Consider the following 24,206-nt stretch of genomic DNA (forward strand, 5'->3'; position numbering starts at 1 on the left):
CGACACACACAGCTTGACATTTCTTTTTGGAGCTACTTTCGTTGGTGGAGAAGAAATAAACAAACTAATCTTCCATTTTTTCTGGAATGTAAGTTACTGGATGTTAATTGCTGTAGATGTTTTTTCTTTTTTCTTTTTTTTAAAGAATTGTTTTAAATAAACATTGCACTAGCTAAAAAAAATCGTGCATGTATGCATACATATGGCCAAATTAGTCATGTTGAAATCATTATTTTATTCATCATTACATATTAATGCAGACACTGTTTAGGGTGCACACGTATACAGGTTTAATTAAATAGCCAAGTAAAATCCTACATATAACCCTTGTACTTGTTTATAAAATACATTTAATGCGCCAAAGTGAGTCCTCCCAGCTATTATTACCAATCAACACGCACGTTTCTAATTTAGAACGTGAGCAAATGGCTTTGTGTAGCAGACATGAAGCAGTTTGCTCATCTGTATGTGCAGTTGCTAATAACGGTGAGCGCTGTCCAAGGTGCTGCAGCGCTCAGCCCCGCCCCGCCCGTCTCCATCACACACACTAACCGGGAGACACGTGACGCGATGTGCTGACAGTCCCTGGCAAAGCTCGCCTGAGAAACACATCGCACCTTGTCTTGCACACAGAACAGGGAGCGATATCTTCAATTTTATATATATGCCGAGAAAAAAAAAACTTGTCATTTACACAGGAGAATTTCGTAAGCATGAACCGTTTTGTACTGAATATTAATTGCTCGTTGGCTCCGTTTTGATTTTTGATTTTGATTTTTAATCTTTTGGGACTTTGGAGATCCGCATACGCAATTTTTATCGTTGCCATTTCTTATGCTCGTTCGACACCGATGCAGTGATTTTTTTCTTAAATATACATCAGATGAAAGCCTGAATCGATGTGGAGGAAATCAACCAGGTTCGTCGGTGAGGTTGAGCTGTTAAGGGGCGCACGATGGTCCATTTCTCAAGGTAAAATTATTAAGATTTGCTTAAGTGTGATTTGAAGGCGTATTTAAGGTTATTTGTGAGAGTTATGGGTTGCGCTTCACGCGCTCAATGCAGTCACGCGCAGGTGAGATGATGCAGCTGGGCTCGATTTCTGTTTAATTGTGCCGTACTACCGATTCATTCGTGTTTACGGCTGGCCTTTGCTTCATCTTAAGCGATATTTGATGACTCCCTATTTTCCTGTCTTCCGCGTCGGGAAGAGAGGCGTGTTAAAGGTGTCTTTCTCTCAGTTCGAGCAGATGGTGCTTGATTATTGGTTATGTTTTGCGCATCTGAGTCATAGCCGATGTTAATCAAGGGAAAGGGAGAAAAGGGATTGACGAAATGGTTAGTGTTTGAAAGTTTTGATTTCAAACCATATATGCGGTTCAGGATCACGCCTAGAGAGACTGTAAATCTTATGCGCGAGGCTATTAGGATGATTGTATTGTTCCAGATCTACAGTACTACCCGATAGCGAGACATTACCGTAATCGTTTCGCGAATACGGTAAATAAGACTGCCCTCCTGTACATTAATCGCGCATGATATGTTGTGTAAGATCCATCTGTGAAAGGGGTCGGTTGTTATCTTGCTAAGTAGCCCCCTTGTAAACCTGACAGTAAACACATAGGAATTCGAGCATGAAATGATTGGTTGAGATCAGTTGACAGACAGCCCAGAGGCCAGACAATTGCAGTGTCATTAATGCTTAAGAGGCGCGCGATAAGCCCCCGCCCTGGGCTCATTTTGGGATGCAGGACTTGAACTAAGCGAGGTTCACTGAATCAAACGAGATTTCCCCATTACACACTAGCGATGTTGCCGAGCGTTTAGGTCTTTCTATGGTCTACCGATTGTCTTGCTGGAATAATTGAAAAATATCATTGCCTTTACATCTGGCTTGTCTACATACGATGCAAAATGTTATTGATTGTTATAGGAAAGAATGCAAAATACCACAGTAAGGACTGGCTAAGTGTAAGGTGCCTTACATTGCCATGTTACCTTTTATTATTTTATATTTAAAAATGCAATCCAATACAAATATGTTTAATATTAAATATACATTTAAACAACAGATGACATCACATTTAATGTTTGATTTTAGTGATACATATATATACATATATATATATATATATATATATATATATATATATATATATATATATATATATATATATATATATATATATATAATACAGAATTATATAATATAATATAATTCTGTATTTTTAAATTATAATTTTAAGTGTAAGTTGTTGGCTGTATTTAATGTAATCTTCTGTCATTTAGTTTTTTTTGGGGGGGGGGGGGGGTGATAGAGTTGACGTTGGGTTGTGTCATTAAATTTTTGTACAAAATTGGTAACAAGATCATTTTAAATGCTTTTTTCTTAAATTTTTTTCAATTGTGTTTATTATTTGCAAAAAAAAAAAAAGATTTAAAAATTTGTTACAGTGCATATTTACAGTTATATAAATGATCAGATAATATGTATATTGTGGAAATGCCATGTTAGCTTAGTATCCTCGCTTAGTATAACAAGTTTCATGAAGCAGAATGCTCCATGTGATGCCATGACAACATCGCTGTGTTTTTTTTACAGTAGGTTTGTTACTGTACATATAAGTATACTGCACATACAGGTTTGTAGCAGCTGTAACATTTCATGGTATTAAAGAGCAAATGTCATGAGAGGAATTTTCTTTAAAGTGAACATAACATGGCTTTAAACACATTAAGTATTGCTAATTAAATAAGACAAATGAATGTGCTTGCTATTTTGTAATGGAGAACATCTTTGTACCTTTTTATTTGTCAGTCAATCTTTCTCTTATATTTATCCCAATGTACAGTAGATCTGAAACTGAGAGGTTAGGCTTCAAATTAAGGTGATTTAAGTATTTATTTAAAAATAATTATTTGTAAAGAATATAACAAGTTTCATGAAGCAATGAAATGCTGGTGAGTTTTATGCTTCATGAAACATTAATTGTAATCATTTAGAATTATAGTCTGAAAAAAACAGAATTGCAAATCAACGGTACTGTTGTAATTGAAGATTAATGCAATCTATATCAGCGTGAAATTGGTAGTTTCAATATCAATATCACTATGAAATTGTGGTTTTGTGTATGCTTCGTTGAACTGAGTGTATGCTGTCTATCTTTTTGTTAAAAGGCCATCTTTTTTGCACTTTTCCTTTAAAGAAATTAAGATTTTACTTTTTTATTCTTTTCAGATAATGGATCAATCTGTCAAAACGGATGTGAATTGAAGGTTTGTGAGCACTGAGGGCCCTACTAGGGCCTGCACGTTAACACTGCAAAGTGTACATTTTGCCTACTTTTCATTAGTGCTGACTTTAGGCCTACACAATGACTTTTAACTAGACTTAAATGACCCTGACATTAATGACCCTACATAGCCCTAATGAACTCTCTGCTGTACAGCACTACACATGGCTGTAATTTATATAGATACTCTGATGACTTGGCCCCGCTGTAGCACACCTGGATCCCACTGAAGGTTTTTTTTTTTTTTTTTTAAAGCAGAGCAGTCTTATTTTTTTTTTACTGTTTGGGCCTTAGCGAGTCTCTTTATTGATTGATTTGTATCTAGAATTTTGAATAAGAGTTGGCCGTAACCCAGGCCTTCTCCCTCTCTCAGTGAACAATGAGTAAATTAACCCAAATGCACAGCAGTCCTGCACGTCATAGGGAGCTCTGTTACACTTTAGGAGCACATCACTAAGAGAGCCGAAGCATTTTAGTTTTCAATTTAGCTGTATTCCTAGTCCTTACCTCCTTTACCATTCACAATGAGCTTCTCAATGCGGAACGGTGCACATCTAATCTGGATAGGCCTACTGGTTTGTTGCCTTGTCGACATGGGGGCCAGCATGGAGTTCACTGGTGCAGAAGGCCAGTGGGCAAGGTTTCCCATGTGGAACGCCTGCTGCGAAAGCGAAATGAGTTTCAACATGAAGACCAAAAGCGCTCATGGACTTTTAGTGTACTTTGACGACGAGGGATTCTGTGACTTCTTGGAACTGCTCATCCACAATGGTAGACTCAGTTTGCGGTTCTCCATCTTCTGCGCCGAGCCAGCGACCGTGTTCTCAGACACAGCCGTCAATGACAGCCGCTGGCACGCCGTGACCTTGCGCAGGAATTTCAAAAACACTACTTTAGTTGTGGACGAAGAAATCAAGTGGGTGGAGGTAAAGTCGAAACGGAGGGACATGACGGTCTTCAGCCATTTATTCTTAGGGGGGATACCTCCTGAACTGCGATCTGTAGCATTACGCCTCACATCTTCAGCCATAAAAGATGAGGTTCCCTACAAAGGATGGATAACCAACCTGAGAGTGAACGGCTCGGAGCCGGTGCTTATCGGTAGCGATGGAGTCAACAGCGACATTTGCGAAGCCGACCACATTTGCCTGAATGGAGGAGTCTGCAGCATTGTCAACGATGAGCCCATTTGCGACTGCTCTGAAACGGGATTCCAGGGAAAAGACTGCAGTGAAGGTAAGAGGCCTGGATTCGTCGTCTCCGTTGAGGTGTTGAAATGTCTTTTCAAACACAGCCCTTTCACTTCTTTTTTTTTCAGTTTTCAACATTGCACTAGTTCCTCAGAGGCAGTGCATGCTACATCATGTCTTTTCCCGGCCTCCACATACAGGCCCAATACATTACATGATTAGATTACAGTCAGAGAGTGCCTATTTCAGAGCATCCACAAACACCCTGTGTTTTTGCTAACAATGACGTCAGAGAAGCCAAATTAACTTAATATACTCTTGACACTGCACTGGCATTACAATTAAGTATGAAAATGATGCTGTATACATGCACACAAGCCCATGATTGAAGTATGGTGATTTGAATATTATTCTCCTTCGGAATTTTAAGGGGTTGGATGCTCTAATTACGTAATTAGCCAGATGTTCCATAGAGTCACTGTAATGACTTAGCCAAAGTTGCAATTCTAGTACATCACAGGAAAAAAAATAATAATGACATGCTCAATACAGCGTTCAGCAACCATAACAAAGCGTTTATTATTCCAACTTCACTAGTAAACCTCCACTACTGCACTTAGAGTGTTATTTTAACAACATAAGCAATTAAAACAAATGATGATGTAAATAAATGAATGGGGGGGGGGGGCGTTTCTGCTTCTTTTTTGTGTGAAAATTGATGGTTGTATGCACATCAACACTTTAAGATTTCCATGTAAAGTCTGTTCCCTTTTGAATATGTATGTTCTGGTTGGTTTCCAAGTTTGACTTACTCCCTTGGTGTCCGATTTCACTGTTTTTATGTTCTTTCCATCTTTTTCTTCATTTTTACAACCGTCTCTGTGGACTGATCTTGATGTTGATGGATATTGTCTGGGTTAGGCCGTAAGCCGTAAAGGCACCATGTTGCCAAGGAAACTACATACCCACTGAGTAAATTTTGCCCTCCTGAAGCACAACAGAGAGACAGTACGTTTCACTGACAAATGTTCAAACTAGAATAGCAGTCGTGGTACGGTCTCTCAGAGAAATACATTGTGTAGTGGATTTGATGAGATTACGACAAAAGGGCAGGGCCCGCAGATGCTCGGCAGCTTGCTTTAAAGCAAGATGTGCCGCTCTCCAGCCAATGTGCTGGTATAAATGCGCATCTTTGGCGGGTGAGTCAGAAAAGACCTGCCCACGCAGCTTTGAGTGGCCTCCATCACGCGCTTTTGGATGACACATGAGGATATGTGGAGATGGTGGAGGCCACGGGACGTGTCGCTCTGAATCATTAGCATTTTTATTTAATTTTAGAGAATCTTCTCGAGGCTAGAGGTGTTAGGTGCTGGCGCTGCCTGTTTTCCCTTTATCCCCACTTTGGATTGAATTGATGATTTAGTTGATCAATGGACTAATAAACATTAATCAGGAAGAGCTTTAGTAAGGAATTTGGCTTGGTGACAGGAGCCAAAAGGTTTATTTGTTTTAACCGATCCATGATGGACAAAGTAAACTGTCGATATGTGTGCACAGTTAAAGTCAGAATTATTAGCCCCCCTGAATTTAATAGCCCCCACATTTATATTTCCCCTAATTTCTGTTTGATGGAAAGATTTTCCATTTCTAAACATAAGATAAATGTATGCTAAACGTAATAGTTCAAATAACTAATTTCAAATAACTGTTTTTTTTTATCTTTGCCATGATGACAGTAAATGAAAATTTACTAGACATTTTTCCAATACACTAGTATTCAGCTTAAAGGGCAATCTAAAGGCTTAATTAGGTTATTTAGGTTAACTAGGAAGGTTAGGTTAATTAGGCAAACCATTGTATAATGATGGTTTGTTCTGTAAACAATCAAATATATATATAGCTTAAAGAGGCTAATAATTTTGGCCTTACATTAAAAAAAAAAATTAAAACCTGCTTTTATTCTAGCCAAAATAAAACCAATACAACTTTATCCAGAAGAAAAAAAATGATATCAGACATAATGTGAAAATGTCCTTGCTCTGTTAAACATAATTTGGGAAATATTTAAAAAAGAAAAACAAATTCAAAGGTAGGCTAATAATTCTGACGTCCACTGTATGTACAGTACAGGTATAAAATATACAAATTGTGCAAGGGATTGTGAATAAGAAATATAGTTTGTTAAATATAGTGTATTTATTTATTTTTTTAATAATTATAATGCAAAAAACTAGGAACCATTTTGCTTTTCCTAATGTAAAAATATTAAAATAATCACAGGAATCAGTTTAAAGAACCGTTTGAGAGTTAAAAAGTTTCCATGAATCTTCAATGAACAATACAAAGAAAAAAATGGCAGAGAAACACGGGCAACTGAATATTTATGGCAATGATGTGCTTACGATGTAAAGGTTTTCCATTACATTAAAAAACAAATCATGTACTGTACATCTTATGAAAATTACAAAAATCATGTTTTTGTAGTTTACACAGACACAATAATGATACTGTTTACAAAAATGTGACAGTTGAAAACCGCTCAAAACATTAGGATTTTGTTCAAAATGCAATTTTTATGTAATTAAATTATAAAAAAAAAATAATCAGTTAGGTTGGAAATACAGTTGAAGTCAGAATTATTAGCCCCCCCACCCCCCCCCCCCCCCCCCAGAATAATTAGCCCCCCTATTTTTCCCCAATATCTGTTTAACGGAACACATTTCTAAACATAATCGTTTTAATAACCGAATTCTAATAGCTGATTTCTTTTATCGTTGACATAATATCAGTGCATAATATTTTAGATATTTTTCAAAACACTTCTATACAGCTTAAAGTGAACTTTAAAGGCTTAACTAGGTTAATTAGGTTAATAACACTGGTTAGGGTAATTAGACAAGTTATTGTATAACGATGCTTTGTTCTGTAGACAACTGAAAAAAATATATAGCTTAAAGAGGTTAATAATGTTACCCTAAAATGACTTTAAAATTTTTTAAACTGCTTATACTCTTGCCAAAATAAAACCAATAAGACTTTATGCAGAAGAAAGAATATGATCAGACATACTGTGAAAATTTCCGTGCTCTGTTACACATCATTTGGGAAATATTTTAAAAAGAAAAACAAATTCAACTGAATGGTCAACACACATTTAAACTAAACTTTACATTTAGATGTTGGATGTTGTTTTTTATTCAATAAATCATTTTCCCCTCTGTAGAAAATCTTCCCTCTCAGAAAAAAAGCTGACCTTTCCTAAGGTCTTAGATTTTTTTTCACTTTTAATAATTTATTATCGCAATGACTAATCTCCAAATGCCACTGTTAAGGACACGCCAGCCATTATGATGGCTTAATTCATCAAATAAACCAGATATAGGCTTGCCGTGGTGTTCATTAAAACAACAGCATCGTTTTAAACTCCTCTTAGCCTAAATCTGTCCCAGCTTCAGTTATTAATGCAAATCTAGCCCTGCTTAGGAGAAAGCAGGCCACTTTGACTCATTCTGCCTCCATTCAGTCATTTGGTGTGTTGTCAGCTTCATGACTGAGGTGATCTGTTAGCTGACCAGCAACCATCGTTGCCAATAAAACACCCCGGCTTGTGTTCAGCGCAGATGGAAATCTAGTAGCTGCATATTAAATAGCTCATTGATGAATTGCTATTTTTCGCTTCAGAAACATGCGCTTTTATCTCAGTAGCCAAGGAAAAAAGTCAAGCATCACGAGAGATTGTGTACATGTTTGCAGATCTCAGGCAGGAAAGGGTGGTGTGTGGATTAAATATGTCCTTTCTCTCTGCACGTCCACTCCGTCATTCTCTCGACAGGCAGTTGTGGTAATAACCTTCTTTAGCAAAGCAGGTGTGGGGCTCTCAGCAGGAAAGGCAGTCCGCACAGCAAAGAAAACCACTGCTACGGGTAATGAGATATTTGGCCCTGCTGGGGTTAGAGAAAGGGCCTTATTTTGCGTTATTATGGTTAATGCTCTTACAAGTCTGCATTGGAAAGCCAAAAGGGTCTACTCTGTATCAGCTTGCAGCCATTGATACCTTATCTTTATGCTCTATTAACTGTATAATGTGCTCCGTCTCCCTGGTTAAAGATGGCTGTAAGGGATCTGCAATTGACGTCCGTGCGGTTTCGTATGCTTGGAGACTTTGGTTGGAGAATTGGATTGTGTTGGAGGGCTTGTTTACAACAGCGATTAGATTGTTTCAGCTCGTCTCTTATCTTTGCGGTGGAGCTAACATTGTAAGGGTCCATTCCTGGCTGTGCACTGTGTCGTTTAAGCATATTTTAGATGGATTTTTCTATGCTTTGCTATTGGACCTGTGCATATGAATGAGGGTAGCGAAGTGCAGTTTACGCCCATTAACCCTTTTGCTAACAAAATAAAGGGCTCGCTTTAATTGGGTGCATCAGCGTGATAATTTTAGTGACTTGTTTAATCACGTCACCAGGGGGCTGTTTGAAGATGACAGAAAACAAGCTTCAGCCATAAAATTCTATTCTGCCAATTCCTTGCCCTGGTGTTGTTTTAAAAAAGCAGAACTTGCCTTCGATTGAATATTTAGATAGAATTTTGAATCCTTTATTTGTGTATTGTTTGTTAAAACAATTAAACCATCTATAGGAACCAGTACAAAACCTAAATTGTACTTTACTGTATGGATTAAAACTATTTATGCGTTCCATTGAAAACAATTTACAATACAGGTTTGAGTAATTATAATCAATGGATTTCAATACCTATTTAAATTGCGAAAATGCTAAAAATATAGGTCAAAATACCTGAAAATAGATGAATTCACTTGGTTATATAAGTCACTTTAGTAAAAATAGCTTGACTGAAAGATGTACGCTGTTTGAAAAAATATGTATTTTGTATTCTACAGTCACAGAATATTAAACATGTTGAAGGAATGACAGTTTATTTTACGTGAACTGTCTCTTTAAGTCAATAGACATGCACACAATACCTGCATTACAACATCTACATAAATTAAGGAAATTTGAACAATGCTGGTAATATTTCTGTGATGTGGAAAAATATCATGAAATCCAGTCATATAAATTAAATTAACTGAATAAAATGGTTCATCACAAAATTATGGATGAATATATGAAAGTATGATTGCACGTTGGAAATTTGAGAAGTAAAAAAAAATGTATTTCATAAGTTCCTAAAACAAATGCATTGATAAAATAAAAAAAATCAGATTCATTCATTCATTCATTCATTCATTTTCTTTTCGGCTTAGACCCTTTATTAATCTGGGGTCGCCACTGCAGAATGAAGTGCTAAATAAATCAGATAAGCATTTTAAATCATTAAAACAGATTCCGGTAAGATGAAATCCAACAAAAATAAACAGGATAAAAAAAGTTAATTTGGAAATATAAACTGGCATTAGTTTTTTAATTCACTGCTATTTTGATGACGATGATAATAACATAAAGTTATAGGCCCTATGTACATAAAAAAAAAATAAATAAATAAAAACAGGAAATGCAGGCACTTCAGTATAAAATATTATAAAAGTTCGAGCCCATTTTCTGTCTCTAAACTGTTTATTTTCTCCCAAAATACATTTGTCCAATATGAAACATTAAAATAAATAAATTAGGCAAAGAGGAAACGATGTAAGGAATGATGTAAAACAGTTTAATCTTATATTGTCTTCTACATAAAAAGTATAAAAAAGTCAAAATTGAGTAAATAATGTAAAAAAATATATATATTTTAACTGGTCTGTCTCTTCAAATCACAATGCATTGTACATTACACTTTCTTTAATAAATTAACTCAATACAAACAATCTTGATCGAAAATGCTAAAACACTATTAATTAAGGGAAGTCAACATAAAATGTCTTAACTATTGTAATACTCATGGTCTTTCCCCGTGTCTTGCAATCGACTTTCACCTTCTTTGATCCGACACCATCGCTTGATAATCTTGAACGGAGGGGGAGCCCGTGTCAAATACACTGTATATTGAGAATTCCCCTATCAGTAGCGGATGAACCCTTTCCAGATGGACTAAGCTCACTAATCTCTCTGTACTGTAGATGACTGCAATATGGAACATGCTGCACATTGCTCCCTGTGGGGGAAATGTTAAACTAGATTTGGTGAAGAGGATTAAAATCCCCATCACTGGCGCAGTGACAATACATCAACGTCGTAGCACTATATTTAGAAGCTTTTACAATAAACGCTGTTGATTTGCATATATATTTACCAGTGCTTTCTGCTCTTTGTATCTAAATTCAGAGAAACCCCTTACCCTACATTCACCCAGTTCCAACCGAATGGTCATTATCACAGTTTTTTTGAAGTTTTCGCCAATTGTTTTTGACAGCTAGATCTTTAGTGACTTTGCCGCTGCGCTATGCGGAGCGTACGCTCGTCATGCGATCCCTTTAGGCCAATACGCTTGACAATAACACACACTGACTTCCTGAAAAATGCTTTAATCGAGCATCTGGAGCTGCGGTCCTGTTTGTAAAGGGCTGCATGAGCGCTGGCGTCACATCGCGTTTGCCCCCTGCCTGCGTCGGCTCGAGCTGGAATAATGTGCGTGTAGGTCATCCTCAGTTTCTAGCTCTTGTTCTCTGCCAAATTTGGGGGCAGTATGCAAGGCCAGCACTTAAAAGAAGCTGTCAGCTCGATGAAAGCCTGCATGTCGCTGGCTCTGTGTGAGCTCTGCAGTGCTAAGGAGAGGCTACATGATCCTGATCTGTCAGTCAGTGAAATGTAAATACAACCGCTGTTCGGTCAGCCGGACTCTGAGAAGACCAGGCTGTGCTTATGTGTGTGTGGTGTTCTTTCAAAATGGCTGCTGAAGCCACACACACATACACAGAGATACTGTATATCTACATTTCGGCCTTGTCGTGGCAGGTTTTGTAAGAGAGAACGTGACACGTATATCTCTGCAGTGCGCAGAATAGGTTGAACACAAAATCAATAGAGCGGGTGCTTTTAAACTGCTGTGGAGTCGAGCTAGTTAGCGTCGGTTTAACCAGTGTTATTTTGAATGCCTTCAAGCTGTCAGTGGGATGAGTTTGCGCATTTGTCAAGGCAAGCAGGGTTTTGTCAGTCTCTTCATAAGCTGATAAGAGAGGATAGAAAATCACCTGTCATTTATCACCGCAACACTAACAGCTGAATATTTCTTTGTCATATTTTCTGGCATGGCACGCTTTTTTTTTTCGTTAACGATTTTTTTCTCCTTTGTTTTGTTTATTCATATCTTCATCAGCATTTTTTTTTGTTTTTTGTGGCAGTAGTGGTGCATGCAATTTGTGTTTGGTCTGGTGGAGGAACCGGCTGCGGTAAGTCTCGGGTCATTTTTCTCCTCCTCAAGACGCAATACAAGGAGGTAGGATTGGATGTTTCAACTTTAAGATAGCAAAGTCCACTTTTTTAGGGGGTCTTGGGTGAGTTGATCCAGGGTCACCAGAAGTAAAAGGTGTGTTGAATGAATGCATGAATGAAGGTAATGTACCCTTTTTGTTTTAGAACAGGACAAACAAAAGGTAATTTGGAGTTAAATAAATAAACAAATGCAAATTTTCTATGTAAATGGGGTGATTACATGACATGCATATGCATATACAGGTATTGTACATTTCTTTCTTCCTGACCTGACTGAATGATGTTGTTTTCTCTTAGTAGGTTCATGTTGCATCATATACCGGCATTTTTATTTCTGAACACGTGCATGCTTCCCATCTAGCCCCTGTAAATTCCCCTCACAAGCACCATGAATGCCATTCAGATTGATAAATATTCATTCAAAAGATACAAATTGTTTTGAACAGTCCTTCAAAGCTCATCAAACGAAAAACAAACTGACGTTTAATGTACCATTTCAATATCTCCTGAGGGAAAACAGCATATTTTGCTTTGTACAAAACACTTCTGGGAAATCAAATCGTAGCTTTCAGGGGTTCCACCCATTCTTTCAGTTTGATTTTTAATTGCAGTTTGCATGCTTGCACATAATCATTGATGATACTGTTAAGACTTAATTTCACCATGTGTTTTATCAGCTTTTGAACAACGTGTTACCATCATCTCACCATGGAACAACACACTTTAAGAGTACTATAAAGAGATTAGATCTTGAGGGGGACAGAGGACACTTAAAGTCAAACAAACCCTCATGTCTCCACATTTTTCCATGGTAATGAATGTTTGGCCTGGGCACAGGATGATAAGACGCATGGTAACCACGGTAATCCTCAAGGCTGGGCCACCTTCCAGTCTGCATGCTTCTTAATCAATGTCTCCTTCTCTCTCTTCACGCCTCGGCCGCCCCTCCAGAAGAGGCCTATGTAGGAGGTGGGTACATGGTTTTTATTTTCTATTCTTTTCATCCAACCCCTTTCCCTACTCATGTACTTCTCTCTGTCTTCATATTTCAACCGTTTCTTTTAGAAATATTCTCTATCTCCTCTTTGATTTAAATAATGGTACGCAAACGGTAGATGGAACTGGTGTACACACAGGTAAAAGGTATGCAACTGCATTCAGCTTTGTTATTAAGAGCACTACCTTAATTAGAGGTTGTCAGTAAACACGTGGTTCGCTTCAATCGGTGTGCTCTGCTAAGCAGAAACCAGAGGCTGGAGCAAAATGGATGCCATCTTGTTTAAATTACCTCTAAAGATGCAGACACATGATTAGCTTCGTTATGAGCTTGAGACATCTAATATAGAAGCTGCGTCCCAAATTGCACACTATAGACTATGCTCAAATTCACTATGTACTTCTGCACCTACACACTCAACAGCATAGTATATGTATGTAGTGTCATCCTAAATGGAACACTAATGTTTTTTTGGTCACATATTATTTTGATGGTCCGTATGTTGAGTTTAAGTTGCATTCCATCTGTATGCCAACTAATTCTCATTATATTATACAGTAAGTAGACTGTTAGGGTTAGTGTTGGGGTTGGCGTTAGGGTTAGTGTAAGTTGACATTTACTTGCAAAGTTTCTTATAGTCAGTTAATTGTCTGTTGAAGCAGCAGTATCAGCAGAAATTAAGCCGACAGTCTACTAATACTCAAATGGACCATCAAAATAAAGTGTTACCATTCTTTTAATAAGCGGAAATTCAGACCATGTCCCAGATGACGTTTAATGGTTGCCAAATTAGTGAAATAAATGACCAAACTACCAAATAATACCTGCCATGAGTATAACCGCATTTACCATCGGGATGTACGATAATCACTCTCGTAGAAGAATTTTGCTCTCACAATCCAAATAAATAAAATAATCCAACATCAGTGCCCGAAAGCTCTGCACTTTCCGCTACATAAGCAAAGCTGCGGTCGTTGAGTGTGTGAAGTGTCCAACTTTACACTTCATTTTACCAGTTGAATAAGTGCATTATCCGAGTATTTAAAGTGCACTCATTATTTTTAGAGTTTTCAGTGTAAACACACTACTTACACTATTTATACTATAAAATGGCGTAGAATGGTGTATAAGTATGCGATTTGGGACGCACATAGAGTGAATAAATGGCATGAAAGGTTCGCTGAAATGGAAAATCTGGGCAATCATGAAGGTAAGTGGTGTAGATCAACTGGAAAATCTGCCAATTCTTACTAACAGAGTTAATAATTAAACTGAAAAATACATTCTCCATTTAGATTTATTCTTTTGGAGGTCTACATTTGTATTTTTCTATATTCTGGCTGTGGCTCACCTTAATAAAGATGAAATGGGCAACTTTGATTTATCCCAGCGTTAGCTATTTTGTTATTACATCAATATTTTTGTGGCAAAGCTTTAAATAAAAATATATGCAACTTTAAGATCCAATCTGTGTATGTCATCTTCTTCCTGTGGAAGGTTGACCAGGCGGACGACATGCTTGATGTTTGGCGGCAACGAAGTGATTTTCTTTTTTTTCTTTTTTTTTTTCTAATCTAGATTTGTCTCTTTCAAGTGTGACCTATAAAGCATCGCAACCGCTGGGTTGAGGAAATGCTTTCTGAATGTTCCCTCACACCCACTCTCTCCCTCACCTCTTGACCCTAAACCCCCCTTCCCACCCCGTACCGCGGGCATCTTCCATTCGGACGATGTCCGTGTGTCAATGTGACAAAAAAAACCTTCCCATGATCCCGTTCTTTGTGCTGACTGTGCTCTTGTCTTCCCTTAAGGTCTTGCGCACCTGATGATGGGCGACCAAGGTATGGGTTTAATTTCTTACTCACCTTTTTGCCTCCATCAGCCTTCTCCATCCTCTCTGCCTTTTTCTCTCTCACTGCCTTGTGCTGAATCCTCCTCATTCCCCTTCACCGCTGGTAGGGATTTACTGGGGCTGCTTTCTTTCTGGCTTGGCGCTGAGTCAATGGATGGTTTGGTCTTTTCCATTTTTTTCCCCCACCCTCTTTTCTGTCTCCCTCTTTCTCGCTCGCTCTCTCTTTCCTTCAGCTCATCTTGCCGCTTCTTTTGCGCTTGAGTTTTTTTTCCTCTCAACAGCCCCGCTATTCCATTGCTGCTTGCCAACTTCATTTTCATATAGAGGGGGAAAAAAAACTTTCAACCCAGTGGATGAAGTGAGTTACAGAGACTTCTCTCAGGGGTTTGTTCGCTCTTTGTAAATGTGCTCGTCTGTATTCTCCAGCTCTGAAAACTGGAAAGCATTAGCCATCTGTTCGATATTCATGCATTCTCCCTCATCTCTCTCATAGTCATGTTCTGGCATGGTTTTTTATTTTTGCGACAGGAAGCTTCCATTTCCACTGCCTGCCCTCTCTTGTTAGTTTATTTCTTTATTTAATTTTGGGTCCGCAATGCATGGAGTCTCTTCTAAACGTAACCTTTCATTTTTTTCTGTCTCTGAATCTAACACGCGGTCATGTTTCTGACTGTTGCCTCTTTCCTCTCCTTTGTATTTTCCTGTATCTCTCTGGACTTTCTCTTCATGGAACCATTATATCAATATCATAGGGAAAAGAAAAGGTATATAATGCTTCTTTCATACTCTGTAATAATGTAGTTTAACTTTGTAAGCTCTTCATGTATATTCTTGTGGCTTTTTTTTACACATGCATCTGTTTATTTGTGTGTTTGTGGAACTGAAGTCTCAATGAATTTTCTGTGTCACTGCCTGAAAATATGTCGCGGCTGGAAGGTAGGTGTGATGTCATGAAAATGAGTTTGCACCATTTTATGATGTCTCAACGAATACTGTGTAGGAATAGACAAATAGAACTCATGTGTACATTATTTTAGCAGCAACACAATTATTTATTAATTGATCACGTGCAATATATATATATATATATATATACATATATACTTATGATATATATATATATATATATATATATATATATATATATATATATATATATATATATATATATATATATATATATATATATATATATACTGCAGCAATAAATGAAATAACCACACAAAAGAATTAAAAGCACATACAGATTTGGGACGCATACAAATACACAAAAATAAACAAAACAGGTAAGAGCACTTCATGATGTACGGATTTTCATATTCGTAGAACATTCCATACAGTCTGTATGCACACATGCACATTAATATGGTAGCTCTTTGATGTTCAAATGCAATTTTTGTGGAGTCCGGTGAGATCCAGCAGAGGTAAGTGGACCAAATCTGCACCGTCACCACAGCAAGCGCTCACACCCTGCACAAGCCACTGCATGCTGGTTTATCCACTGAACTTTAAACACCACACACAAACATACACAGACTGATGGGGTTTGAAATATGAGGGATCCGTGATTGGCGGTGCAGGTAGGTGTGCTTTCTGTCTTTCGCGGGTCTCTTGATTGTGCTCTGTAAGGCATTGACACCCAGGCCATCGAGTTATCCTGAATGGGCTAATGCCCACAGGAGATGTGGCGGCTTCAGGCTTCTCTTAGCACATTTGAATACATTTTCAGAGGCATTTATATTTTTCTCTCATTCCATTTTCTCATAGAAAATTGGTTTTCATCTGTCTGTAAAATTGAATCAAATGATGCGTGTGGCGGCTGACCTTGCCAGCAGGGTCACGATGGCTTTATCAAATGAATTTTGCATTGTGTTATTTGTCTGTGGATATATGTTTGCGTATGAGGAGCATAGCTGTTCTGGAGAAATGAAATTAAGTGAAATTTGCATTTCTTGTTCATTTATATTCTGTTTATTGTTTGCGTAGCATCTTCTTAATTGCACACATTCCGTTACATGCTCTAGTGACGTCCTGCAATTAAATTGAAACAATTACAACACAGATTTACCAATAATTGAGGCTTAATTAATAACCAGGCAGTACATAATATAATCAGAGATGAAGGAAAACTTCTGTTTTCTCTCAGTCCTAATATTGGTATCTTCCGTTGAGCTCTGCATTGCTAATATAACTATTTCACTGAATGAAAGTTTTTCAATTTGAAGTCTTATTACTTCTATTTAAATGTAAAATGACATTATTTGCTGAAAAGGAATAAAGTAAATATTTTTCATAGAAGTTTCATTCATAATTAGGCTTTGCATGTATATGATAACTAAAGTTATGGAAAAAGGTTGTAGTTTAAGCTATTCTGTTTCTCCCAAAGGAGTGTTTAATTTTTTAATAAAGTTTTTAGGCGTAAAATAGGAAAAGCGCATCTATCAGCCAGCGATTTTACATGCTTGTCATCTTAGCATTCGTAATGAAAGTTTTGGCTGGTTTTTACAAAAAAGCCTCGTAAGATTCGGAATGTTAAAAAAACAGTCTGTGCTAAAAGTCTTACAGCGTCATACTATTTACTAAAAAGCAGTTTAGTGATTATAACACCAATGAAGAGATGAATAAATCAAACAGTGTGTAAAACAGTGTAATGTCAAATAGCTGTATTTTTTTCTGAGGACATTTGTTATATTGCAGTATTAAATGTAAAACTAACTTACAATGCATTTCATCTAGTCAGTCCAAATTCAGATTTAAACTTTAATTGTCACATACACAGTCATACACAATATGAAATGCAGTGAAATGCTTGCACAACCTCTTGTGAACAGTATCACTAATAATAATAACAATAAGAATTTAAACCATGGAGAAAGAAATAGCGTATCACTTTATTTTGATGGTCCCTTTAACGCATTTTCTTGAATTGAAGTTACATTGCATCTACATGCCAACTAATTCTCATTAGAATATTGGTAGACTGTTAGTTTAGGGTTAGGGTTAGTGTAAGTTGACATGTACTTGCAAAGTTTCTTATAGTCAGTTAAGTGTCTGTTGAAGGAGCAGTATCAGCAGATATTAAGCAGACAGTCTACTAATACTCAAATGAGAAGTAATTGGTATGTAGTTTGCAATGCAATGCAACTTTTAGTCAACAAAATGTGCAATCAAAGGACCATCAAAATAAAGTCTTACAAGAAATAATTAAGTTAATAGAAAATAAAGGCAAATATAAAATATTACTCTTGATATTAAAAGACTCTAGATGCCTGTAGAAAAAGTACAAACTATAAAACTATAAAAGAGCTATTTGTACAAACAGAAACATAGAAGTGTTTCTAAAAAGTGTCAGGAGGGGAAGGAGTGTGTACATTTAAATATGTGTTCTGTAATGTATCAAATAATTTTGTAAAACTGAAATGTAAAAAAGGGGTGAAATTCCATTATGATTGAACCATTACATTTTTGTAAACTTGATATGACACACATGACTTGTAGTTATGAAATATACTGTATGAAAACATGATAATAACTGACTATATATTTTAAATATTTGAACATTTTTTTCACAAATTACTAAAATTGGAAAGTGGGATATTTAAAAATAACACAAAACACAAAATATTTTTGTTTATCAACAAACAATTTAAGTTATACATCTAAATGACAGGAATTTTTGCTATATTACATTTTAGGGGGGGTCTATCTGTAAGTTGAGGTAAAATGTATGATAGTCATTTTTGCACAGAAAATGTAGATTAATTAAACAGTAGTAAAAACTTGTATTGAAGATTTATTTTTATTGCCTGATAAAATGATTATTTATTTTGTATAATAATAATAATAATATCAACAACAACAACAATAATAATAAATTATTATTATTATTATTATTATTATTATTATTATTATTATTATTATTATTATTATTATTATTATTATTATTATTATTATTATTATTATATCTGTTATCTTTTGGCCTAAAAAATAACTACATATGTAATTTAATTGAATAATGTTTTCATTTATTTTTATCTCTTTTGTCTGTGTAATTGTAATCCATTTCCCTTTTATATGATACTGGGTCATGTATTTAGAGACCTTTGAAGATCAGGGCTCTTTGAGCAGTGTCCTTGCTTTCAGCATGACTGAACTCCATGCCCTTCCTTAGATTTTTTTGAATGTTTATGTGCGCTTCCCTCTGGGAATGCATAAGCCCATTTTTACGTGACATTAGCCGGATCGAAGACAAGTGCAAATATCTTATTAAAAAATGTGCCGCGCAGCATAGATGAAGTGTGCGTCTGTGAGATTGTGCTTGTCTGCTCTTTGCAGCCGCATTACCGTCGTTCTTATGCTAAGTTGCTTTGGGGAGGATAAAAGATGTGCGGTAATACGGGTGGTGCGCAGAAGGCCGGTGGGTCTAATTGCTGTCATTTCACACAGAGAGAAGCCTGTGAAGCTGAATCGTTGCTGCAGGCGCTGTAAAGCCCGGTTCACAGGTGGGACTACACTGACTCCAAATTAGAATTCCTTAAGTCTAATTGACGTGACGGCATAAAGAAAACCAACAGCTTGAGTATTTATAGTAAATCCTCTGAATTGTAACCTCCCTGCACCTGTTTAAATGAGAAGTGTTGTGGTAAATGTGCGAAATTCGTTCTATTCCTGAAAAGTCTTTATGCATTTGCTCTCATTTTCAACCTAGTCACAGTGGAAATATGTTTCTCTGCGTATCATTTTGCTAAATTTTATCTACCTACCTCACTTGCTCCAGAGTTAGTAAAATACCTTCTGGACATTTTCATTCAAATTATGATTGAGGCAGATAATTGGACGAGTGATCAAAGAGGATTCTTACACAATAGGCTACTATGTTATGTTCTCAAATGGCTACATAATACATATATATTCCATCATACACCTGTTGCTTTTCTAGTATAGTAGCTGAACTGGTGTAGTGTTACACTTGTGATGCTGAGGAAAACATGACTAAGACCATTTAAGGCAAGTCATTTTACTAGCCAAACATCTTGAAATGCCTCTCAGGCAGCTAGTTCAGTCATACAAATACAGCTATCTTTCTGAATGGGCAACCATCAAATTCTCTGAAGCTGTTCAACAAGCTTATGATTACATTTTATATTTGAAATTGCCAGTGAAATCTGACAACATCTGTCTCATAAATTTTCTCTCTTATTGTCAAACAGTGTACCAAAAGCAAATGGTTTTTCAGGCTAGACAGGCCAATGCATGTGCTCCACTTATCTGGATATTTCATTTTTAAACTGCCATGATACACCGATATAATAAGGCATCAGAAAGAGCATGCTTAATATATTTTGGAAAAAATTAAAAGGTTAGTACATTCAAAAAATAAAAATGTTTTTAATTACTCACCCTTATATCATTCCAAACCCCTGAGATTTTTGTTCATCTTAGGAAAACATACTAAGATATTTTAGGTGAAATTTGAGAGCTACCTTTCTCCATAGACAGCAACGACCTGAAGATACAAATAATAATAATAATAATAATAGTAATAATAATAATAATAATAATAAACTTTTCAAAACAGACCACATACATTCAGTCATTCATACTTTTTAGAGAATACATTTGTGCAGACATAAACCAAAATAATGACCTTATTTTACTGTTTCCTCTTCACAGTGTCAGTATAGGGTGCGTGTTCACGAAAGTATTATGCTGTTTAATCATGTGACGCTTGATTGCACTGCTGATTTATACCTCAGATGTGCCAGTGCTTTGTTTCAAGCAGAGGAAGATACCCTTGGGCATAAGGTGTATACAACATTGCATAGTGCCTGTGAATGCCCATTCTATACTGACACTGAGGAGAAGAAAAAAAATATATATATTTTTAGTTGTTTTGCTTTTTGTGCATAATATTGAGTGGGGGGAGTGGGGGTTTGTCTCTAAAAGTGAGAGGTATGAATGCCTCGCCACCCATCCCCCCCCCCAAGTTGCTTCGCCCCTGACTAAAGAAACATGGACCTATTTGGATGCTAAATGAGTCAGGACTATTTCTGTCCATGGAGGATCAGGTAGCTCTCAGATTTCATACTAAACAATTTTAACAGTTTTATTTTAGTTCACAATTTATGCTATTACCTACTGGCTTATTACTTATTATTAAACAGGTGGTCCTCTATGATACATTATTATAAACTTCAGTTGATGTGTAATGTAGCCGTGTGACCATAGACAACATCTCTGAATGTAAGACACTTAAAGTTCAATGTAAAGGGAGACATTGGCTTTTACAGAGTAAGCTAAGCAAAACCTACAGCGAAGAAAGTTTGCGGACTACAAAAAAATACATCCGGCTTAATGATGTCATAAACCCTACAGCTTACGAGCATACACCCCACGCAGTGAAGGGGCGTGGCCAGATGTGCTGTAATGTTATAGCAGAGATATCCCCTTGTTTTGTGTGACGTCATGCAAAGCGGCTTCCGGGTCCAAGCGCTCTATTCAACTGAATGGGGAGACTCATGAAATGGTTATAATAATAAATGTTACGAAGCGATTTAATACTTTCGAAAATTACGATCGCAATATATATGTCCATGCCTAATATCCGATGGCCAGAAAGTGATTAAATTTTTTATAAATTGTTAAAATTTTGGTATTTGTTATGCAGCAGGCTCAGAGATTGTTGTGTACACAATGACTTTATATAAAATTAACTTTAATGTGTAATAGGAATAAAACGTGATCATAAACGAATGATTTCTCCACTCAAATGAATGGCGGCTTGGACCCCGAAACAGTGTTACATACGTCACCAACACGTCACCACTTAACAAGCGGATATCTGCATCCTGGTGACATGGAGCCGATCCGCGAATCACAGCACATTATGTTAACTGACCAATCAGAGGCTCTTGAGGGCGGGCCTTTCAGAGGAACTAGAAAATCATGTTTTCATGTTAGCTAAGGTAGCTGTATATAACTAAAGTATGATATTTGGAAAAATAATGTGCTTTTTCACAAATGAAGCATGAGTACGCATCGCTTTGCATTGGATAAACACAACCAAGCATCAAAAATTCACTCTGGATTGGACCACCCCTTTAAGGTATTACTGTATGTTAGTAGTTATAAAGTATGAACTTGCATCTCTAATCCTACCCAAAACCTAAAACCAAATTCTATCTTACTAACTGTTAATAAACAGCTAAGTAGTAGTAATAGTAATATTAAGAGACGTAATAGTTTAATTAGCTAGTAGTGTTGGTTAAGGGTTTGTTAATGCTGTGAGTTACAGTATGACCTAAACTAAAATCCTACTAAAATATCTTAATTTGTGTTCTGAAGATAAACAAAGGTCTCGAGATCTTGGAACGACGTATAATTGTTGACAGAGTACTGTCCCTTATAGCATTATTTAGTGGAACAAACAACATATTGTTTTGCTATAAACAGTGCTAAAACAATCAGACTTATACATTTTTGAAAGACCGTTGTTGTCAGATTTGATTGGTGTATCTGTAAGATTTAACAGTAAGATGTTCCCTCATTCAAAAAGAAGTGCTTGCATAGCAAAAATACTGTATCTCCCTAAGAGGAATTTCAAAGATGTTCACTGATTAAAAAAAATTGAATTACTAGGACTTTGTTTTTATCCAGTGTACAAAAAAAAAGTCAAGTGGGGAACTTGGAGGGTGGATCCATAGAACCCGAGTTCAGAGAAGACATAGCACACTAATTACGCCAAATTTACCATTGAGAGAACAAAATGGAAGTTCCTTTTAGTATTCTTTGTGTACATGTCATACGACAAGTAAACTCAAACTTATTCAGGAGCCACATTTATCAAGATTTTGCAAAAAAAAATGGTCACAGTTAATTTTACTCATTTTTGTTGGGATCAAAAATTATCCAGCCAGCTTTTTCCATTTACTATCTTTAGGTTTTGGTATAATGTAGAAAAATGCTGTGCTGGCTGCTTATGGTAGTTTGTTCTTTGCCAAGAAACGCACCTCTGATACTATCACTCACTTGTGTCATTGTCACAGATGACCCTGAGTGTGATAGAAAGAAGAAAGCCTACTGTGACGTGTTGATCAATACGTATTTAAAATCCCATTACGCCTGCCTTTGCACATCGGATGCCTCGTTAATGTAATTACACAAGTGGAACGGCCTCTTAAATTACTACAACCATACCTTTGCTGACTTGCCACTGTCGCATTTATTCATACATTGTAATGTATTAAATGACACACAAAGGGAAATTATGCAAGTGTGCGTTGGTAAAAAGCACGACACTGGATTTGTGTCATGAAAAAATCCAACCTGCTAGCTGCTACAGTAAACCACTAAGTCAATATTTAGGAATAAATCAATATCACTACCTCACAGACACAGGTGATTAAGGATTAAATGATGGTAATCAACCCTGTACAATGATCTGCGTGAAGGCACAAAACAAGCACAAAACTGGCTACTCTTAACAAATCACACAAGGTCACACGTTCTAGTTATAAGCACTTTCTACAAGCTAACAGCACTTCTTCCATCATAAATCCCATCACCTTAATCTATTCTTATTCAACGCTCTTTGACACAAAACTTCAAAGATTTTTTTTTGTTATAAGGAAGAGAGGCAGTGTTTCAGGCTTTTTGCCAATTGATTTTGCTTAAAAAATGTAAGAAAGAATAAAAGGAAGGATTTTTTGGAAAAAGTTTTTTGGTGTTATTTATGGGTTTAATGCTGCCTGCAGACTGCCTGTCTTCATATCTACAAGACACCAGTCCTATGCTAGACCTTATCTTAAATTGGGTGCACATTTCAATCAAACACAGACAGTCAGTTGGAATCGCTTCGGATGATATTTGACTCAAAAGATATAAATAAATGGGTAAAATATTAGAACGTCAATGTCAAGTGTTTGCGCGTCATCTTTTTTATTTAATTTTTTTTGTAGCAGAAGAGTTTTGTTTGTAGGTATTTCCTCTCATTTAAGAGATGGAAGGGTCATTCTGTCGTGATGATTTCTGAAGCACTCTTCACATGCATTTCAAACCACTTCAGGCTGAAAGCAAGATTTGTGTGGCAGAGATGAGACGATACATGTGAAGTGAGACACTTTGGGATAATTTGACATTTTTTAAATGAGATCTAAATTGCTAAGCTGACCTCAGTAATTATCAAATTTTATTCTGTTTTGAACAATTGAAGGACTGCATCATGTGCATTTCTGTCAATTAAAAATGTCTACACTGTTAAACCTTAATGAATAGAATTTTTATGAATAGTTTAACCATTATATATCATTTAATTTTTGATTCATTTGCTGTGAGACACAAACCTGCCATAGAATAGATATATCTAGGCTTAGCTGACAATTAACATCCTCAAACATCCTAATTTGTTAGTTTATCTAAGATGTATTAACTATACTATAAATGTAGGACTTATATTTCAAAGGGAGGAGACTTAAAATATGCAGTTTT

At 36.5% G+C, this 24,206-nt stretch overlaps 1 protein-coding gene across 47 annotated transcripts in view; it reads left to right on the top strand.

Annotated features, from left to right (window-relative positions):
* The first annotated feature begins 570 nt into the window (after window positions 1-570).
* The window catches only part of nrxn1a (neurexin 1a), a 296,707-nt gene continuing 273,071 nt past the window's right edge, over window positions 571-24,206 (top strand). For 18 of the 47 annotated variants that reach the window (XM_073917771.1, XM_073917796.1, XM_073917756.1 and 15 more), the window contains exons 1-3: window positions 578-972; window positions 3,239-4,529; window positions 14,680-14,709. In XM_073917771.1, the coding sequence (XP_073773872.1) occupies window positions 3,818-4,529; window positions 14,680-14,709 (742 nt within the window). In that variant the 5' untranslated portion in view covers window positions 578-972; window positions 3,239-3,817. 47 annotated transcript variants of the gene reach the window in all.

The sequence above is a fragment of the Danio rerio genome, chromosome 12 (genome assembly GCF_049306965.1).
Source record: "Danio rerio strain Tuebingen ecotype United States chromosome 12, GRCz12tu, whole genome shotgun sequence".
NCBI classification, from domain to species: Eukaryota; Metazoa; Chordata; class Actinopteri; order Cypriniformes; family Danionidae; genus Danio; species Danio rerio.